This window comes from Odontomachus brunneus, unplaced genomic scaffold (genome assembly GCF_010583005.1).
Source record: "Odontomachus brunneus isolate Ranch 3 - 2012 unplaced genomic scaffold, Obru_v1 Obru_scaffold_013, whole genome shotgun sequence".
NCBI classification, from domain to species: domain Eukaryota; kingdom Metazoa; phylum Arthropoda; class Insecta; order Hymenoptera; family Formicidae; genus Odontomachus; species Odontomachus brunneus.
This window is the reverse complement of record NW_022639463.1, coordinates 337,293-358,241: the sequence shown is the minus strand read 5'-3', so window position 1 is coordinate 358,241 and position 20,949 is coordinate 337,293. Positions and strand designations below refer to the sequence as shown.

At 38.0% G+C, this 20,949-nt stretch overlaps 4 protein-coding genes across 7 annotated transcripts; 2 read left to right on the top strand and 2 right to left on the bottom strand.

The window, feature by feature from the left end:
• Positions 1–245: 245 nt before the first annotated feature.
• On the top strand, positions 246–2,476 carry LOC116841059 (DNA polymerase epsilon subunit 2). Its single transcript, XM_032808568.1, has 4 exons — positions 246–313; positions 467–1,004; positions 1,130–1,813; positions 1,887–2,476. Exons 1-4 carry the CDS (start codon positions 246–248, stop codon positions 2,157–2,159), a joined length of 1,563 nt encoding a protein of 520 aa, XP_032664459.1. The 3' UTR covers positions 2,160–2,476.
• Positions 2,413–9,062, bottom strand: LOC116841060 (egl nine homolog 1). Of its 2 annotated transcripts, none has more exons than XR_004377486.1 (5): positions 8,172–9,062; positions 7,182–7,888; positions 3,815–3,934; positions 3,354–3,633; positions 2,413–3,290 (listed from the first exon to the last, which is right to left on the bottom strand). XR_004377486.1 is itself a non-coding variant. In XM_032808569.1 (5 exons), exons 1-5 carry the CDS (start codon positions 8,566–8,568, stop codon positions 3,259–3,261), a joined length of 1,467 nt encoding a protein of 488 aa, XP_032664460.1. In that variant the 5' UTR covers positions 8,569–9,062; the 3' UTR covers positions 2,413–3,258. The 2 variants fall into 2 exon arrangements, 1 of the variants encoding a protein (XP_032664460.1); XM_032808569.1 differs by having other exon boundaries at positions 3,423–3,633.
• Positions 9,063–10,867: 1,805 nt separating this feature from the next.
• On the top strand, positions 10,868–12,102 carry LOC116841042. The gene is made up of 3 exons (XM_032808546.1): positions 10,868–10,989; positions 11,649–11,819; positions 11,900–12,102. The coding sequence occupies exons 2-3, from the start codon at positions 11,654–11,656 to the stop codon at positions 11,971–11,973; spliced, it is 240 nt and encodes a 79-aa protein (XP_032664437.1). The 5' UTR covers positions 10,868–10,989; positions 11,649–11,653; the 3' UTR covers positions 11,974–12,102.
• A 303-nt stretch (positions 12,103–12,405) lies between these two features.
• On the bottom strand, positions 12,406–20,805 carry LOC116841041 (bromodomain adjacent to zinc finger domain protein 1A). 3 transcript variants are annotated; one of them, XM_032808543.1, is made up of 14 exons: positions 20,309–20,805; positions 19,753–19,891; positions 19,075–19,289; positions 18,784–18,994; positions 18,448–18,698; positions 17,634–18,310; positions 17,065–17,541; positions 16,468–16,958; positions 15,612–16,388; positions 15,285–15,514; positions 14,976–15,151; positions 14,698–14,811; positions 14,008–14,359; positions 12,406–13,474 (listed from the first exon to the last, which is right to left on the bottom strand). In XM_032808543.1, exons 1-14 carry the CDS (start codon positions 20,419–20,421, stop codon positions 13,282–13,284), a joined length of 4,416 nt encoding a protein of 1,471 aa, XP_032664434.1. In that variant the 5' UTR covers positions 20,422–20,805; the 3' UTR covers positions 12,406–13,281. The 3 variants fall into 3 exon arrangements, with proteins under 3 accessions (XP_032664434.1, XP_032664435.1, XP_032664436.1); XM_032808544.1 differs by having other exon boundaries at positions 12,406–13,462; XM_032808545.1 differs by lacking the exon at positions 14,698–14,811 and having other exon boundaries at positions 20,309–20,803.
• Between the last annotated feature and the right edge of the window lie 144 nt (positions 20,806–20,949).

Sequence of the window (20,949 nt, the reverse complement as noted above, 5' to 3'; positions counted from 1 at the left end):
TATTGCACTAGTGCAGAAGTTCTTTAAAAACGAACAGACCTGTAGCGGTCAAAACGGACATACGTACGAAGGCGGGAAAAGAAATATGCTTAACCTCAGCTTGGGTAATGATCATGAAGATAGTATGAAATAATCTTTCCTTTAACGGTTAAACTTGATTTATACATATTAGACTGTAAAAGTTGAATCTATTCTCTCTTGTTTTGATCTAATTTTAATCATTCCTTTAATAAACAAGTGTAGTGATGGCTGATAATAAATGTATACAAATGATTCAAATGAATTTTTCATTATACGGCCTAGTGTTGTCGAGGTAAGTATTTTTCTTACAATAACAAACGTTAATTAAAAGCAAATATAGATCTCCTAATTAATTGCTGAATTTTATTTGACTAAGTGAATTTATTTTTATTAGACCGATAATTACATATATATTTCTGTTTATATTTGCATATGATGCTTTTAGGGAACTCAGAGTATCCCTTGCAAAGCGTCTATTAAAAATACAAGAAGAAGAACGTGAGTCTTGGCTCAGTCGCATCATAGAACTGATTTTAGCTCAAAACTTGGATGGTCCACATGTTACAGCTGAACATGTAAAAAGTGCTATTGAGGAGTGGTCAGAGCCAAATAAATTAAAGGACACAGAAACAATATTTAATGTTATAAATGGATATGATATACCAAAGATAAAGTATGATATATGTAAGAAGAAGTATATAATTGACAGTGAAAACATACATCCTGAGGCACAATGCAAATCATTAATCTTCAAGCATCGTTTTGAAATGGTGTGGTACAAAACTTTGAGACACAAACAATTTTTGTCCTCCAAGTTTGAGAAACAGCCGTTGGATAAGATTAATTTAATACCCATAGAATATTTATTGAGTGAGCTGAAAACTGGAAATGTTTGTATAATGGGTCTATTAACACAATTAACAGAAGATCAATATTACTTGGAAGATACAAGTGGATCTGTTAAAATTGACTTGAGCAACACAATATCCTTTAATATATGTTTTAATTGCTACACAGTATCATCAAGATATTTTGCAGGATTCTAAAAATTTATACTAAAATAATGGAATTTTCATATACAGCACAGTTTTTCTTATCTTACTAACACGATTTTCAGGATGCTTTCATAATGCAAGGCTGTATAATAATAGCTATTGGAACATACAAGGATGATACATTACATGTAGAAAATATTAGCTTTCCACCGATAGAGTCATGGGAAAGTTTTCGATCAGATTTTGGTGATACTAATACATTTGGTGGTCCTCATAGTATGTCTTTAAAAATGTCAGAAAAGTTACAAGTCCATGAAAAAAATAACGAGGACGGTATAATAGTATTCATAGCGGAGCTATGGTTAGACTTTCCCAATGTCTTACAAAAATTCCAAATGATATTGGAAGGCTACATGGACTATCCTCCTATAGCTTTTGTATTGTGTGGCCATTTTCTGAGTTTTCCTACCAATATAACCAGTCCACAAGCCTTAATCACAGGTTTCAAAAACCTGGTGGATATAATAATACAATATACAAATGTGAAGGAAGCTTCTAAATTTGTTTTTGTACCTGGCCCACACGATTTAGGCTCCCCTAAAATTTTACCTAAACCTCCTTTGCCTAAATGTATCATCGAAGAAGTCACGAAATCGATACCAAACGCTATTTTTACTACGAATCCATGCAGAATACAGTACTGCACGAAAGAAATTGTAGTGTTGAGGGAAGATATGTTAACAAAGATGTGCAGAAATTCACTTCGTTTCCCAAAAGAGGAAGACTTTTTTAAGCATGTAAGTAATTAATATGTTTTTATTTTATGATACAAAACGTGATATATCTAACGGAAACATTGGGAAATTTTAGTTTGCCAGAGCCATTATCAGCCAATCACACTTGACACCTGTGCCACTAGAAGTCGTACCGGTGTACTGGAAGTATGATCATGCTTTACAAATTTTCCCAACACCAGATCTTATTGTCGTCGCTGACAACTTTGAGACGTATACCGCCAGCTACTCCGACTGTTATGTTATTAATCCCGGCATGTTCTCGAAAAATAATTTTTCGTTTCAAACCTACGTGCCTGCTGCCAATCAGATCCAAGATTGTCAGCTCCCAAACGACATCGATGTTTAGATTAGAACAATAAATATGGAAAGTATTGGTAATTTTTTGCAAATTTCAAACTGATTTCAAACTTTTACAAATTTCAACTATTAATGATCTATTTTAACTTTTAATGGAATATGGAAAAAGTATGGTCGTAGAATGGTAAATTATATTAAACAGTGCAACATTTCTCTCTGCCACTTTCTTCTATTTTCGCTTAGGAAAGAGCTATAATCTAGCCCACAATCGCCTTGTGTGTATGTATATATATATGTATATATGTATGTAATATTTGGGTGTGTATATTTTTACAACGTGACAATATACATAATATTATACAGATACAGATTGAGTTTCGTTTAATTTCAATTTGTTGCGCTGGGAACAAAAATCAGTCACTGGCCATAGTAAACTGAACGTGATATCGTTGGAGGAGCGTAAAAAGTTTTAGATCTGTGTTTAATCGTAATATGTAACAATGTCAATATTACACTTTACGTGAGCGATATAACTTTAGCAAGTAGTTGCCTTATTATCTCTAAGAAATGGCGTACAAACATTACGGAGAGATAAATTTATTTGTAATACAATCACAAGGTATAACGTCTGCGAGTTTTGGAAAAGATTTCTTTTGCACATTATATATCCTACGGTTTCGTTTAAAATATTTTATATGTTACACGATGCAAAGGTGATTAATACTTTACGTAATGGAGAAGTCAATGATCGACACAAGTATAAGCTTTCTTTGAAACGCAGGATGCAAAACCGATATTTTAAATACTGGGTTAGAGTGCGAACGCACGCAGCGGATCTTAGAAGTTCAAATAAACGATTATACATATAAGTATAAATTGCAACAACTACACACATTAACTCATCACATATATTACAGTTTCATCTGTAAAAAAAAAAAAAAGAAAAACGGAAGAAAAGAAAGATCACTTACGTCTATTGCACTTTTTTTTTTAAACACTCATCGCCGATAAAATAATTTTGTTTTGTTTCGTAAGCTATTCAATTCCTCCCGCAAAAATTATCAGCTGTATCATAATACATAATAATACATATTTTATGTACAGAGTGAGGGATATCAGTCCAAAGGGCGTAGTACGTCTTCCGCGTTTCACGAAATGTGATTCGTCTTGTTCAATTCTCCTGGGAAGATAATTTATGATCCAAGTTATAATAATTAATACTCGTAAATAAGGTTACGGTTACCTTTTCATAGTCACAAGCAAAATGCGCGCGCGCGCGCGCGCGTACGTGTCGATGCGATCGCTTACGTACGTTCCCTTTGATATCTTCTGCAAGCCTGATTTCTTTCTTCAGCGTCGAAATACCAGAGCGTGATAGCGTACCTAGTTTCGTATGCTGGTTGCACTTCGTGCGGATTTCGCCTGTCAGACCAGAAAAATAATATCCTGTCGAACAGGGGTTCAATATTCGCTACTTGATCACGCCATCCTTCAGGAAATATTCTCAGAAGTCCGCCATTCTTCTACAATAGGAGAAAAGCAATTATTTACAGACCAATGTCGATGTGCATTTATTTCTAGATTTTATATTCTACTTATTCGACTTTCAACGTTATATCATCAAATAGATTATCTTTACATGAACAGTTTCGAATATTTTCTTAAAAGCTCCGTCGAAGGTATATATGTATATAAAACCTGTACCTTAATGTCCCAATTCTGATTAAGATAGTAAATGGCCGTGATGCAACGTCCGTCTCGGTTGGGATTATCCACATGTTTTACATAATGCGAGCCATGACCAGGATAACAAGCTACCATAGCCTGAAACGCAAAAGGAAGAGAAATTTTAAAGATTTGATAATTGATAAACTACCACGCCAGTAGGCCTGTTCTGTATATTTTAACGGCAATGCCGTGATCGTTACTTTGTCGTTATGTACATTTTCTACCATATATTATATTATAGCAACGACAACGCAACGATAACAAAACTGCTGTTAAGAGTTACAGAATAAGCCTACAGGTCTGTTTAATGCAATTCAAAATTTTAGATATACAAATATATGTAATATATATAATTGCCACAATTCGATTTTACATCCGGTGACAGGACATTCATACGTTTCTTTTACATTTCACGAAATTAACAAAAGATGCTTAGATTGCTATGTTATATGTACAATAAACTGTAGTAATTTATTAAAATAATCTTTGCGCGGTTGCGCGTCTCGTTTCAAGATACGTCTTTCTCAAAGTTGAGATCTAGTCTAAGGTGTAAAAGAAAGAAGTAAACGACTATTGTAAAACAAATGACTAATCGACTTGTACGTCAGCATATAATCAGTTGGTTACCAGCCGCAAGGAACGAGGAAAATTTCAAATCATATTCGTAAGATTCCAGGTATTCCTACATTACAGACGTGCGAATTAGAAAAGGCATTAAACGATTATGTCGTATCGTGATACAGACATGCAAATGCAGACAATACCCGATAGATCTGCAACAAATAGTATGTAAATATTTCAGTACGCAAGCTATTTTGCTATTTCTCTCACTCTCTCTCTCTCTCTCTTTCCCTTCTTTAATATCATAATTATGACGTATACACCGCAATTTGTCGACTTTTCTCATTTTAATATTAAGCCTGTTTTTTTATTTCAAAATACTTGCACAGCCTCATAACTAAAAACCATAAGCTGAACACAAATAATTCAGGACACTTGTCAATAACAGTGAGAACAGTTAAAAACATAAAAAAAACTGTTGATTGCGATAGATATAATGAAGCGGACATCGACGCACAAAATATTCTGCATTTTATCTTTCCCGTGATTATGATACACACGGTGTATCGTGTTTACAACGCAACAATCAATTAGTTTTAATGTAAAGCAATCGACAAGTTCGTTTCAGTCATACCGAAGATATGTTATTACACGTGCAAATCCTTTCTGATAATAACGCCGGCACATTGCTAACAGCCTGATGATAACGTTACAAAAATTCCCCTTTCTCTTTCTCTTGCACAAATTTTCCAGTACTGTGAAACGAATACAGGATGTAGCGAGTTAAAAACGAGATAACATTACCTTTCGAGGTATGTAACACAACTCTCTCATACGAAACGATAATGATAACGTGGAACAAATAGCTACGAGTTACAATAGACGACTGTTTAATAATTTAACAATAGTCAGCTTTGCAACACAATCGTGAACAATACGAGAATCAAGCGGAACTTACTGATGTGTATGTGAGAGCGAGAGAGAGAGAGAGAAAGAGAGAGAAGTATTAACATGGTTATTTATGGAATTCAGTATATCGCGGTAGAAATATTTTTATTTCTCTCGTGTAAAACTATCGCTGAAGACAGATCGAGTGTGCAAGTAAGTAAGGTAGAAGTTCCAGACACGTGTATCTAATCCTAAACATTCTTATTGTTTTGGCCTCTAAATACAGATATTTCAACTTTCAATACACACACACATATGTAGGGTGTTCATTGTAACAGTATCCATTTTTTTTATCAGTTACAATAATTGGAGCAGGAAAAAGTTCTAGATGCAATTAATCTGTTTTTAAGCGACAATAAAATAGATGCAATAATATCGGAAACATTCGAAAAAACGTTCTTTTTCGCAAAAAATCAAAGTTACTTTCACCTTTTTTATCCGTGGTATTGCGAAAAGGATCAAAACAAATTCAGTAGTAACTCATAACGTTATCTTTACTAACATTTAACAGTAAAAATTCAGATAGAAGATACAATAATATTTGGAATACAATATAATTCATAATGTTCGGTGTTCAGAACATATCCGAGACGTAATTAATTTTCTGCAACACAAACTTCCGCCTACTTACATCATACGTTCTTGAAATTCTTCATTATTATTTTACTTTGCTCTTTTTTTCCGTCAGATAACAATAAAGATAATATTATGAGTTACTGCTGGAATTGGTTCTTTTTACAACACTACGGGTAAAAGAAAAGATATCGTTCCATTTAAGGAAGCAAAGCTGTCCTTGATTTTTTTACGAAAGGGAACGAAATTTTTATTGTTGGGTTTTATTGCCATTTAGAAACTGATTAATTACATCTAGAACTTTTTCTCGTCCGATCATTGTAATTGGTAAGAATATAATAAATACGTTACGGTAAATGCACGGACACTCTGTGTATTTTGTTGATAGTTTAACATATTCGTATTTAAAAACCGACATAATAAAAATATCTAGGATTAGGCGCGTGTTCCGGTGCTTTTACCTTACGTCTCCGTAGTGCGAAACAAATTTGTCGTATCGTATCGGTGCGTGGTAGAGAAAGAGGGCGGGACGCATGAAATCGCGCGGCGTACGTGACTGATCGCACCTCGCGCTTTATTCCCACTCTCAAGTTTGCTTCGATGCTCTCTCTTTCCGCCTCTCTCTTTCTTTCCTCTTTACGCTCTCTCTCTCTTTCTCGCTCGCGCGCGCGCGAGGGATCGTCACATTTTTGGAATTCTGACCTTCCCTATCGCGTTCACCTCTTGGCATGTCACCGCAACATCCACGCGCGCGTCTGAAAATCTCATGGCGTATTTTGTTAATAGTTTCCACGTAGTAGACTGGTAATTAATGTGGCCAAACGACTTCACGAGAGATCGCTCACTAATTCAACGAAGACTGCTATTAAACGGATACTCCATGCACACAGTTACCCTATTCTTTGCAGCTCGCTTTTTCTGGAATATTATCTAATGTACAGTCCAAGTATGCTGCTTGAACATGACGTATTCAGTTTCCTTTGATAAAACTCGGTCTTGTGAACAAATTGCAAAAGAAAGTGCAAAGAAACATCGATCTCAATGATCTCGTGCAACTCACAGGCGATTACACAGCCTGGACGATCTCACAGTTTCTCTGAGAAACTCACGTAAAGATTCACCTACAGTATGTGGAGTAAGCTTGGCGCAAGTTGTGTGGAGTAAGAAATAAATTATTTCACGCCAGGCTTAATCCGCGTATCGCAAACGAGCGTACTTGAAGAGACTCGCGTCGCTGCGACAAATTCAAAGATATACTCACTTTTGTTCTTCCGTTGATTGTATAGTTTCCTATCTTCCCATTGTTACGCATCTTGTTGGCTCTCATAATGATTGCATCAACCCGCGATATGAGTATACCAATGTTCTGGCATTGCTGCTCCTTGCCATCCAACCATGTGATCTGATCACCACGTATTGTTTTCAAGTCATTTGCACCAGCCTTATTAGACACCAGCTGTCCGTCTTTAAATAAACCTGCACTGTACATATTTAAAACCTCCCTCAGCACTGCCTCACCCCTCTCCTTGCCTAAAAAATTGTCCACCACGCACACACCGTAGTTGTTCATGTCTCTTATCATATTCCGGCAAATTTCATCCAACAGCTCCTCAATATCGTCCCTATTCCTATGTAAAAAAGGGGGCAAGAGTTCCTCTTCCTGTTCCTGCTGACCCAACTGCACCTCTGGGAAGCTCTTGGTGCCGTTGTGATGCCGGATAGGCATTCCAAGGTCTGCGTTAGTCAAGCTCTCAAAGATCCTTGAGCTCTCCAAGGCGGGATTCAAGAGTTCTGCCCTGGCGCCCAGTATGGTGTCCTCGGAACTTCCCTCGTACGTTATGGGCAACGTCCAGCAATCGGCTTTGCTGTTGCGCACGTTCCGCGACTTTCCGCTGTTCGGCTTCTTCTTAAGATTCTGATTCTCCTTCCGTTCGTGCTGACTCGATCCGTTTCCTCCTTGCGTAATGGCTGCAATTAGGCACAGTGTACGAGAACAATGAGTTTAGTCAAACTAAGGGACGGATGGGAAGTTCGTGAGACACGTCGGCGAGAGGCATCCGTGTCGCACTGTTTGAGAAACCGCCGATCGCAGCAAACATCTCTCGAGAGGCGCGAACGCGGAATCGACAGGGCTCGCTATTAATATCGCGCGTTTATCGGCACGAACGCGAGCTCGAGACGCCTACAACTGCACAAAACATCTCAACGGACGATAAGGTGTCGCGGCAAAATGGTGAAGTGAGACACGTACCTGTGAATTGCTTCGCGTTCCGATACGGCTCCGAGATGACGTTCGTGACCCATGACGTGTCCGAGATGGGGATCCTGGCTAGGTTAGGAACTGGCGCGCTCGGCACCTTGTCGACGGCGAGATGTCTGGACGGCGGGAGCTCGCGATTGAAATTCCTGTCCGCGGCGGTGAGGGGTTCGCTCGCGGACGCGGCTCGCACCGCCGGATGGGTCGCGCAGAAGTCCCGGTGACGTTTCCAATCGCTTCTCTGATGCTCTTTTGTGCAATAGAACACCGCTTTGCAACGCGAGCATCTCAACAGCTTGTCAGTTCGCTCGCACACCACGCAGGTCACCGTTGCGCCCGTTTGAACACCGCCGCCGGGTGTCTGCGCGCGACCGAGCAGCGCTTTGGACATGTTTTGCCGTTTAACACGCCGCTGCGGCGAGCGCCGACATTTCTTTCGAAGGGAAATCGCACGCGTTCACTCGTGTGCACGCTCGCTAGCTATCTCGCTCTCTCGCGCTGATCGCCGCTCACTGTTCACTCGCGCGCCGCCTGTTTGCTCGCTACTCCGCGACGAACGCGCTCTCCTCTCAACCTGCCGCGCGGAAGCCCGCTAGCCTCTCTCGCCCGCGCGACTACCGCCGCAGCCGATAGTCGCGCCCAGAACCGTAGTGAGCTTGACTCGCGCCCATCCTGCCCGCATTCTAACCTCTAACCTTAACATTATCTAACCCTGCTGCATCCTGATGCATTCCACTCGTTTTCTTTTCTTCTCGTATCCTTGCACGGCTGTTGCGACTCGTGGACGGTTCCGATGCTGTTACATTGCGATAAAACTCGATTTCTCAAAGATCATCGCTCGCACACCCTTGCGATTACCATCCACCGGCATGAGTCTCAACCAAATTCGTGAGCCACGCGATGGAATGGCTGTAATCAGGTGGGACCCGATTGGTAGGACCTAGTTATTTACCAGATAAATCTTTAGGTTTGTTCAGTCGCATGCCTCAACGTGCTCTTACTCGCTTCAACGCACTCTGATTGGTCCGCGTGGTGATGTAAACCAATCTGAATGCATTGGAGCTAGTAGGAGTATGTTGGGGCATTGGACGCGACAAACCTCTTGCATTGATTGGTTGTGGATGCTTTCCAGTTGCATACACAAAACCAGTTACACAAAACCAGTTTATTGGTTGCATATTATCTTACAAGATATTTTAGATAATGTGATCTATAAACTGGTTGTGTACGTGTGTGTTAATATGTGTTAAGCAATTGGAAAGCACCCTGTGCCATATATATACTACTAGGGGTGCGTTTCACACTCGCAACGCTCGCGAGCGTCATTTTATCTTTGTTTAACATTCATGAGCAACAAAGATAGAATGACACTTGCGAACGTTGCGAGTGTGTAACGAAACACGCCCTATATGGCGCGTAGAGGAATTTTTGCTATAAGAGAGAATGAAAGAAGACTAAAGAATAAAAGATGGACGATAATTGGTTCACTAGAAAAGAGTGTTCTATGATCGCAATGCGCAAGCGTGGCGACAAAATTTAACATATATACATGTAAACATAGCGACGTTTTTTCGACGTCGATCGACAAGTCATTTCTCACTGGAAATGCATTAAAGAAACTGAGTAAGTGATAATAAATAAGAAAAATAAATATGGAAAGTGTCTATAACGTTGTGTGTGTGTGTGTGTGTGTATGAGGTTAGTTCGATAAGGCGTCAGGTCTAATCGTATTGGCTTATGGCTTCTACACACAGGACGCGGTAATGCTTGCCACGCGGCGGAAGTCCGCGCGATAGCCAATCAATATGTTGCTTTTCCGTAAGAGCTAGAAGGTTATTACGGGAAGTAATATATTGATTGGCTGTCGCGCGAACTTCCATCGCGCGGCAAGCATTACTCGTCCTGTGTGTAGGAGCCATTATGTAGGATTCACACCGCGTCCGATGTCCGACGTACGATGTCCAATATCCAATAAAAGAATAGCTTTCCAATGGAGAATTGAATTCTATATTAGGGTGCGTTCAAATTCTTCATCCGGGTGCACTCTATTACTAGAAATACTATAGTTATGTTACATATATTATAGCACTTCTAGTAATAGAATATACCCGAGTGTGGGATCTGAACGCAGCCTTAGAAAGCTGTTCTCCTATCGGATATTGGACGTCATACGTCGGACATCGGACGTGGTGTGAATCTTGCATTAAGCCCATTCTACAATTGCGTGAACGTGGTTTTAAGTGGTTGTAAGTGATTACGACAACCAATCAGAATAAAGCAATTAGTGAATAAAACATTCGAATTGGTTGACTCTTACGTTCACGACTACGCTTACCCAATTGTAGAATGGGCTTTACGACGCTTGCAACGTTACGACCAATGTAGATCGGCCTTTACATATATAGGTTGTGTCCACTCGAAACCTCCCCGCTGCAGTTGAAGCGGCGACAGCCATGATGATTTCTGATTGGTTCGTCGTTGTATATAGCGGGTTTGCGCAAATTTCAATTTGGGACAGTTTAAAGGATTGAAACAAGTTTATATATACTCGAGTTGACTTATGTATATATTATACAATCACTATACGAATCTGTCCTAAAAAGAATAATTTATGCAATTTAATCGCTCGGTGAGGAGCTATTCGTGAACGCTTAATGAACGGTTTTCATGTACTAAATTACTGTTTGCAGGTGCGCCACCTATTGTGACGTTTGACACATATAAGAATAGGCTACATGAAAACACTAGTTACGTAAAACTGCTCGATGGTGGCTATATTTTCTTCTTATTAAAACGTTGGAAAGTTAGACTTGTGAGTAATTTGGAGTATTAAAAATAACGATAAGAATAGAACACACAACATCTATACACACACAATATTGAAGCCGGTGTCAATTTTGTCATATTAAATAATTGAGATCCTAAACGAAATTGTCATATATATACATATATATATTATTTATCTATCCTTTACCTTCATTGGTTTTTTTTATGCAATGGTTTAATAAGTCAAGTATTGTGCACATTCTGTCAATAGTATGTTAAGTTTGCGCTTAACTAGAATTTGTATAAATATATAATAAGAAAAAAAATCTTTAGTTATATATACATATAGTAAAATAAAACTTTAGTTATGTACATTGTATACATGTTTTATGTAATTTGCGATTGTCAGGTCATCTATCACACAGTAAAACGCTAAGTTCATATATATGTAATAGTACTAAAATATTTATTTCATGAATCATCAGAATTGCAAACAAAACATTATTCCAATTATAAAACTGTTAGAACAGCCGATTCAGTTCTGCAAATGCTTCAAAGCAGTTCTAGTGTAGTACAATATCATTACAAACTACAGATATGCATATTAGTGATACTGTATATAGCTTTAAAGCATTTATAGTGTTGAGTAAATCCTATATTATAGTATAAATGTGATTTATTATAAGTTACATTTATTTTAAACAGTCAACATGGCTGAAAACACGCAGTTTCGACCTATGAAATATCCATATACATTTGTGGCAAAAATGGCTCAGTTTCCATACAAATATTATTGGACCCATTCCTGGATGTACAGATATATGTTTTATTCCCTTTTTATAACATTACCTGTATTCTACAAAATACAGAAATTATGTAAGTCAAACAATTTATCTTAAATTTTATATTACTCAAATTTATTGTATGTTTGTAATTTTTTACTTTTTTCATTCCAGCATATAGCCCTGAAAATGTTAAGATTTGGGAGAAAAAATGGAAAGAATCATTTGAAGGCACTGGTCATCATTGAGATATAAATGCAGTGATTAAATAAATATGCATTAAAATTAATAATACACATAAGAGAAAACTTGTAATCTCTATAGTGTACAATTAGAAGAAATAAACTCGATCATATATGTGAAATTATTTAAAGGAAGACAAAGAATGAGTTGTACATCCAAAACTGTTTGAAAACCTCTATTACTACAATAATGTTTATATAAAACATACATGATTAAAAAGAAGTTTGTAGTTGCTCGGTTACAACAAACAAAAAATGATAACTCTTATTATAGCTCTCCCGTCGATTTGTCTTAAAAACATAAAGTGTTGAAGATTGATATACATAAAGAAACACTAATACTATCATATAATGGGACAGAGAAATTTTTCTTTGTAAAATATAAATAATATAACAATTTTCAATGGTTACAGTTGGCAATGGTTATAGAACATGATGTACAAAAGTACCCAACTTTATTGTCTGGATCTACAAACATGAATTTATGAGTAGTGTTTATGCATTTTCCAAAAGCAGTGTTCAGCTAGAACGAAGTAACTTTGAATTTTAACGTATCCCGCAACTCTCTATCGCGACATAATTCTCGTGTTTTAACGGTTAAACTTTGCGCGTATTTTTTCTCTTGAGAGGGGGGAAGGGTGAAAGGAATAAAATTTCTAACATTTAACTTACCACATACACAGTAAACGATCATCAATAGCCATAGATAAGAGTATGTGCACGAAATGCGCGAATAATAATAACATAATAAATAATTGTCGAGAAGAAAATGCGAAAATATTAATTTCGTAGTAACGAATATTTTCTTCTTTAACAATACACTTATAAAGAAAATAGTGCTACTCTTGTACAATTCAAAGCAAATGGAACTAACTCGCTGCTCGTATATGCTTGTTTCAGGATGCGTACACTCGATACAATGCATACGTGCGATATACTTAAAAAGTATATGTAGTGCGACTTACGTATATGAATTGTTGCAAATAATACTGCGTACATCTTTATTACAAGCCTCGAGGTAAAATAAATTCTAGAGAGTAAAGAAAATTTTCTCCGTTCATATCGATTTCGCAAAATAAATTTTCACAGTTGTACTATTCCGCAAATTGTTGGAATAATCTTTTTTGTTACACGCTGCGAAAAGAATCGGTACATAGTTTATAAAAGTCTTGAGCTATATACCAGAATCTATTCATCGCTTGGTATCGATACATAGGTCTGTATAAGTTGAAAATATATCAAATTTACGAGAAGCATAAAGATTTAAGAATCTCATGAGAGTATGCATACTGAAATATATATTATGTCTCGCTTCTATCTTCTTTTCTGTAGCTCCCCTTCATCGTCCTCGCTGTCGGTCGCTCCATTTTCTTCAAAACCATCGCCGTTCAATCTCGCCCTCTTAGGCTTAGGCTCTTGAAACAGCGCTTCGCCAAGATCCAATCCCAATTCTTTGCAGCGTTTTTCAAAGTACTTGAGTAGTCGCGTTCCTGCCCTGTACACGTAGCTATTTTTAAAAAGGCATAGTTTTACTGCTTACGTATTATTCCCAAACTGGTTCGGAGGCCAAAGATTACTTATGCATCAACAGCAAAGTTATCTATAGCCACGTCGCACAAGTCAATGTTCTCATATACCACTCGCAAACGTCAGAAGTTGATTCTTACTGCTAAGTTAGTCGTATAAAAAAATAGTTAATCGCATTTATTCTGAACCATTGTATGAGGTAATTGATTTTATGTACAACAATATTACTTTACTCGGCTATGGCTTTAAGTATTACGTATGTGAGTAGGGAGTTGTCGTATTTCTAATATTTCGTCAACCTGAATGGATTCACATATAATAATTAACCAGAGAATTTTTTTTGCACATCTATCTAGTCAATTGCTATGAAGAAATGATACAAGATAAACGCTAACATACTTTCTTTGATTACTAATTATACTAATAAAAATGTGTTAACGACATAGATGTGAGACACAAAATCTCTGGCATCCGAACTTATATGTTACGGATAATGATGATGTCAACATATACCTGTAGACAGAACTGTGCTCCTTATTGTACAATCTGCAGTTATCAAAAACCAATTGGCAGTCGCTAAAAAACTCTTCTACCCTCTGATAATCCCCGTTACCGAGCTTGTATTTGATTGTACCGAAATCCATCGGGTTAGAAATGATGTCGTGGTAATCTGGGACTTCATCTTTCGTAACGGGCGAGAGGAACGGCCAGGAGTCTCGGTGGTGCCTAATGTCGGACAGTAATTCTTGCAATCTCGCCATGGATCCTTTGATCGAGCTTTTGTCTTCCTCGTGTTCAATTTCAGCGGCCCTCTTAGTCGCGCGTCGCGTTTGCCTCGGTTCGGTGTCCTCCGATGCGCTGCTATCTACACATCCAAAAATCACATATTTCAGCTATAACGCGTATATCTCTTTATATTATTTTGAAGAAATGATTTGCACGCGTTAGTAAACAGTGGAACGTTTATATGATGTTCGCAGGTTATTACTGATAACAAGTAAGATTTTGCAAAGTTAACTATAAATTAAGCATGTGTTTATGATATGTGACACACGCATACACACATACATACATACGTACGACATGTAGTGCCGTATTATTACCTTAAAGTGCGATTCTAACACACAATTGGCAAAAAAAAAGAAAAAAAAATTAACCAAGGGAATGCTATGCATACAGTAAGAAATGGGATACGATACAGACCGTCCCAGTCTGTAGATTCTGTAGTGAGGAGGCTCTTGGCAAAGCCATGGATGCGAGAGCGTGCTGCTGCTGCGCACAGCCTCTCCTTGTCTCTTTCCCTTTCGCGCCCCCTCACTATTAACATAATTCATACTAAGAAACTTTCTTGACATTCTTATAAATAGCTTGCCTATTGCTTGCTACTTCCTTTCATAAGTGCAAAAATTTTGTTGGGCTTTTACGAGATATAAGGAAAACAAAGCTCGCGTCTGTAAAATGTGCTCACGATATCGAGTTACCTTTCGTAACATTCCTTCTTTTATCCTTGCACTTTGTACAAGACCATCTTCCTCTAGGAGCTCTCGACAACGGTGGTTCTATGCACTCCAAGTGATAACGATCGTGGCATATATCGCAAGCGATCAGTTTCCCACCGCTCTTGCAAGATGCGCATATATTTCCCGACTGTGCGTTTCTGAATTGATAATAAGGATTCAATGAACAATCTGTCACAGCTCAAATTTAATTGTAACGCTAGAGAAAAGCCAAAATCTCCAGATACAAGACGAATGTCTTGAGTGGAATTGCCAAATACGAGAAGTACTTACATATCTTCATCGCTCTCTTGATCATTATCGTCTTCTTGATCGAATCCAATTTCCTCCTCGCTAAGAGTAAACTGTATCGCGCGTCTGGCGCGGTTATGTCGCGTTTCTTTGGTCAATATCGCTTCGTCTTCCATTTCATCTTCGAACCTCTTTCGTTTCTGAATCTTTCTCTTGGGTTTTATCACTGGCGGTCTACACGTTGTACAGAACCAATCTCCCTCTGGTACAGCCTGTGCAAATAAAGAGAGCAGTGATAAAAAATATGCCCCATTGTCGCAAAATCGCAGGAACAATGTTATAAATATAAAAAAAGACAATATTGATTACATTAAGTTTTGGTTTTAAACAGTACAGATGGTGTCCTTTGTTGCATTCGTCGCAGAGTAACATATTTTCCGCGTCTCTACGCCTTCGGCATATACGACACTGAGCGTTCAACACACTTCTGTCCCATGCGACGCTATTTTCTAAGGTACTTAAGTGAATAAATAATTGAGACCAATTTGTCGACGCCATAAGCGACTGTTCCCATTTTTCTCGTGCCTCTTCGCTTAACCACTTCTTGTCTTTTTGATCGGGCCCCAATGGTCTGTGTAAGTACCTTTGCTCAACACCGTGGGACAACTGCAGAATAGCGCAAGCCAGCTGCTTGATAATCGCTTGTTGTTTCTGATCCGGCACCATTTCATTTCCGCTAGGTAAATCTAAGTACATCCCCGGATCCCTGTAAGTCTTTATGTTAATACTGCCAACCTCAGAGTCTGGTGTACCAGGTCTACTGTATTTAGACTCGTTCTTTATCTTGTCTATCAAGATGTTGGCAGGCGTGTCTATATCTATCTCGCCACTGGCGCATATTAATTTATCGCACTGTTTGTCGTAACCTCGCTGGTTGATCGCGTTTCTCCAAACCTCGCGATTGATGATCTTCAGGCAGCCCAAGCAGCCTGCTTTGATCTTGTCCTCAAAGTCCAAAATATAATCTCTCAGAGTTAATTCCATCACTTCGTCAACTGGTATCTCCGGGGGAAAATTCAAGTTTGAGTTCTCGTACTTGTTCTTCTTCGTCGCCTTGTTGATCTGTCCTTTGCTAGGATCTGGAAACTGTATACAGATATCTCCTTACACTCTTTGCTCTTTAGCCAGACCATCATTCGTCCTCACGCGTGAATGTTATACTTACTACGTCAGGATTTAATCTATGCTTGGGACATTCGTTGATAACAGTGAGCAAACTATCCATTTCTTGTATAAGATTATGTCTGAGCTCACTTTCCCTGATGCCCCTTGTACTTAAACTATTTATTAGCGCTTGAATGTCCTCCTGATTCCCGTAAAAGCTCCATTTCAGTGGTGATCTCTTGCAATGAACAGGGCAGTCTTTGTCACCTGTACACAATACCAAGTTCTTTTTAATGTTAGTCAGGTCCTGTTTAAATTCTTTTCGACTTGCTTCCTTCCGCGGCGATTTCACGCCGTTCTTGTCCGAGGACACAACCTTCTTCGGCGACTTCTTTGATTTTTTAAAACTATTCTCCTTGTCACTGAATTCATCTTCGAACTTATTTTTTAGATATGCGTATGTTGACTCTTTATCTTGCAGCTCTGGATGATGTGGTGTGCCTTCAGGAAGGCAACTTCCAGCCCACCATTCGTCATTCTCTACAAATATTCCTAAAATAGAAGAGCAAATGAAATGTTAATTCTAACAAATACGGACAAGCGTAGACTAATAACTTGATATTTTATAGATTCGTTATGACAACAAGAATATAAGAACCTGGTATAGATAAAAATCTCCAATATCTTCGGTGAGCTCTATCTGCACCCAAAAAAAGCATCATCGCGTCATCCCTTGATGCTTGTTGCAGCTCTTTCAACTTGCTTTCATATTCTTCCTTTTTTTTTTCTTCCTCATAATTACCACGCGTCACTTTCTTCGGCTTTGAATCTTCCTCCTCAAGTTTGCCTTCCTTCTCACGTTCTCTCATTTTTTCCTTCTCCTCCTTCTCCTTCTTCTGCTCAGCGAGCAAAAACAATTTCAATTCCCTTTTTGCTTGATGTAGTTTATCGTGCCGTTCCTCAATCGCATCGCGTATCGGTGCAAATGTGAGTAACTGATTAATCAAACATGTCGCAATTTTTATTTTGTCATCTAAATCGAGCTCGCAAACATTTCGGTGACCCAACAATCGTAAAATGTAACATTCATTTATTCTTAGGAGAAGCGCTGGCTCATCAAAATTTGTGTAACCACCTATAGTTAAAATGTGAACGTTAAATATCGTTGTTTATTGATTTTCATAGTTACATTTATGTATGTTTGTATATATGTCTGTACACATGTACCTTTCTGCGAGTATCGCCATTTGGAAGCAGCTTCACTTATGCGTCCACCAGAGCTCAATAAATGTTGCCTTAATATCTCGCTCAGAGTTACGTGATCCACTGTCAATTCTGATAATTTGCATCCTTGATAAGTCGGACACCATCTAGAAGCCATTGTAGCGAGTTTTACAGCCTTTGCCATTGATGATGCGCCTTCATAAGGACTAATATCGTCTAACAAAATAGATGCTGCTTGTGCATCAATCTCATTATCTTCTTCTTTCTGATATTTAAATATATTTATTAACAGCAACTGCAATAAATCACTCCAAGGACCGGATACTTCTTTAGTTAACAAAGCCTTCTCCAATAATTCTAAATTGAAGCCTCCAGCAAAATATTCAGACGCCTCTAATTCTTCGTTGAAGAATTGGAGAAATTCTAATATCATTGCAAAGTCTCCAAACTTTTCGTTCGGTATATTGCATTTAATAACAGTAGGTTCAGGAATGGGGCAAAGATCCTCGCACTCGAGATCTTCTCTCGGCTTATTCCATTGTTTTACGTATGCCGCTAAAGCTGCTAATTTTTGCTTCTTTTCCTTTAGGTGCTCGCTTTTCAGGGCCCTTTCCTCTTTACGTTTTGCTTTCTCTTCCAGAGCTTTCGCCTTAAGTTCTTCCTTAAATTTGCCATTCATTCTGTTCACAAATATATAGGTATTATAATATGTATTAAAACAAAAAGTATTAAAATATAGATAATATATAGGTATTAAAATAGGGTTATTAGGAGTGAAGAAATTTTCGCACAAAATTCTACTATGATATGATTTTACCTTGGTTTTCGAATTTTCTTCACCACCACACCGCCATTGTCATTGACCTTTCCGGTATCGCCAACTTTTTTCTGAAGATCCGCTTTCACCAGTGTCTTTTGCTTAGACACATCTGTGGTGAGAAACTTATTTATGGATTCTTGCCTTTGTTTAACAGATTTCTTGATACGCATTGTAAAATCTGGTAGTGTTCCTGCAAATATAGTATCGAAACGAACTTTGCTGACTCCGTACTTTTTCAAAACACTGTCCTGTGTATAAAAAAGGAAAATTCACATTGTATAACTTTATAACATTCGATAAACAATTAATAACAATTTAATTCTGTATTACAACCTTTACTACCCAGGTGCCACTGGCATTTTGTTCACACAGCTGACGAAGAAATATTTTATTACGCTCTCTGCTATAATGCTGTTTTCGTCTTCTGACTTGAGATGCTTCTACTATCATGAGTTGGCTGACATCAGAGTCTCCAGAATCTAACTGTTCTACCTCGTAACGAAATAATTTTGCTGGAGGATGATAATAATTTTCTTGCAGGCTTCTGAAATAAGTACAACAGTATAAAGAAGCATTATACAAAAACATTATACATATAAAACAATTTAATATACATATATTTACCTGCCATTTTCATTTAGGTATGCACTAACTTGCTGCTCAGAAGGTACAATAACTTGAAGAACATGACAATTACACCAAGATTCTTCAGTAAAACTTGCTTCTACCATTTCTCCTACAAAATAGCGGTCTCTCGCAAACTGATAAACATCCTCAATCATCTCATTAAAAGAGAATCTATTTGTTTTACTAGCAAGATATAGTATAGGGATACGTAGCTGAAATACAAATAAAAAGATACATATAATAAATAAATATATATATATATATATATATATAACATCTATTAATGACTACGTTCAGCAGAGAAAGCTATTATGCAACTGTTGTAAAATTAGTGAATCTAATTGATGTATACCGAGAAAAAAACATTTCAAAATTAACAAATATTTATTAGATAGCTATCATTAACATATTAAATCAAAATTCTCTTCAAGTATTGTTTCATCAAAATTCTCTCCAAGTATTGTTTCATCAAAAGAATTTTGATTCAAGTAAATATGTTAATGGTACCCACCTAATAAATATTTGTTAATTTTTAGATATTGCAGTGTATGCTCCTGATCTTGACTAAATCTAATAGCATATACCAGATTCACAAATTTTATAAGTTGCAAAGCAGCTTTCTCTACAAAATATAGCCAATAATTATTTGACACCTATAATGATGAAATTATGTACCTCCATCGGAAACTCTTTCAAACTTTTCTTTGCATTCTCTTCGCATTCTAAAGCCTCCTGAAATGTCATACTAGTCCTTCCTGTGATACTGCATGACCATATAAGTGAATTACATAAAATAATACGTGCACAAAATTCACTGCAACCAAAAAAGTATATATATATAGAATCAATTGCATTAATAATGTGTGAAATAAAACCTCAAAGCATGTTACTATAGAAATGATCCCGCGATATGTAATAACAACAATAAAATATCGGAATTGTTTAAATAGATATAAAATTGATAACTTAAACAATTAATTCTCGCGATCTATAGTTTGAGCCGGTAATCTTGGCACGGCAATCTCACGCAATATAATGTAACGAACTTGCTCGAGAAACTTGGCATAATTCAACATAGCAATGTTCTATGCTGATGGATCTACAATCACTGTCCAGTACACAACACTATAAATTAGACCAATAAGTCGATGAGATTGTTAATCAAATGATCGGCTTGATGGAATAGCGGATTCTGTGGCGACGCGGCAGCGGCTGTCACGGATTCACTTACTTGTAGTCCTTGAATATTTCATTTGTAACCTCGCAATAGAATACTTCGTCGTCGTCCCTAAAATCGGAGGAGACGTGGAGACGCTGAAACGGTTGTTTACGTAGCAGCGGCATTTCGACACGGTTGGTAACAACGATGACACGGCCACGGCGTTGGCGCGGTTTCTTCGACAGCGGGAGGAACTGCGAGTCTCCGCGAAAACGAAGAGCCGCGAGAAAGAAAGCGCGCGGACAATGTTACACTCGCGCGCGACACGCCAAGTGGCACGCGAGTAATACGTGCCCGCCGGACGATCCGCCAACGCCAGGAATCGGCTACGTTAGACCGTGAAACTCGACGACGCCAGCGACGATCTTGTATTGTTTCACATTCGCGTTATTTCACCGCGAAACTCATAATAAAGCGCGACTTCAACGGCGCCGTGCGTCCTATATACACGTATACATTCGCACGATTCACACCTGGCCACCGTACATTTGCTCGCGGAAAGCTTGTGAAAACTCCGGTCTCGATGAGTTTTAGAACGCAGCCGCCAACTACAATCAACTATGGCTGCGTTCCGAAATTCACTGCCAGTACTGAAATTCTATAGTTCATGTCACGTATACTATAGAATTTCAGCACTGGCAGTGAATTTCGGA

Bases quoted from the DNA above. Each gene is read 5' to 3' on its own strand.
- LOC116841059 (XM_032808568.1), top strand. From the start codon at position 246: ATGGCTGATAATAAATGTATACAAATGATTCAAATGAATTTTTCATTA. The intron at 314-466 runs GTAAGTATTTTT...TGATGCTTTTAG, and splicing joins TACGGCCTAGTGTTGTCGAG to GGAACTCAGAGTATCCCTTG. The intron at 1,814-1,886 runs GTAAGTAATTAA...GGGAAATTTTAG, and splicing joins AGGAAGACTTTTTTAAGCAT to TTTGCCAGAGCCATTATCAG.
- LOC116841060 (XM_032808569.1), bottom strand. From the start codon at position 8,568: ATGTCCAAAGCGCTGCTCGGTCGCGCGCAGACACCCGGCGGCGGTGTT. The intron at 3,634-3,814 runs GTACAGGTTTTA...CTCCTATTGTAG, and splicing joins ATCAGAATTGGGACATTAAG to AAGAATGGCGGACTTCTGAG. The intron at 3,291-3,422 runs GTACGTAAGCGA...TTATCTTCCCAG, and splicing joins CAGAAGATATCAAAGGGAAC to GAGAATTGAACAAGACGAAT.
- LOC116841042 (XM_032808546.1), top strand. From the start codon at position 11,654: ATGGCTGAAAACACGCAGTTTCGACCTATGAAATATCCATATACATTT. The intron at 11,820-11,899 runs GTAAGTCAAACA...TTTTCATTCCAG, and splicing joins CTACAAAATACAGAAATTAT to CATATAGCCCTGAAAATGTT.
- LOC116841041 (XM_032808543.1), bottom strand. From the start codon at position 20,421: ATGCCGCTGCTACGTAAACAACCGTTTCAGCGTCTCCACGTCTCCTCC. The intron at 14,812-14,975 runs GTAACTCGATAT...TTATGTTAATAG, and splicing joins AAGAAGGAATGTTACGAAAG to TGAGGGGGCGCGAAAGGGAA. The intron at 13,475-14,007 runs GTATATGTTGAC...TTTTAAAAATAG, and splicing joins GAGCACAGTTCTGTCTACAG to CTACGTGTACAGGGCAGGAA.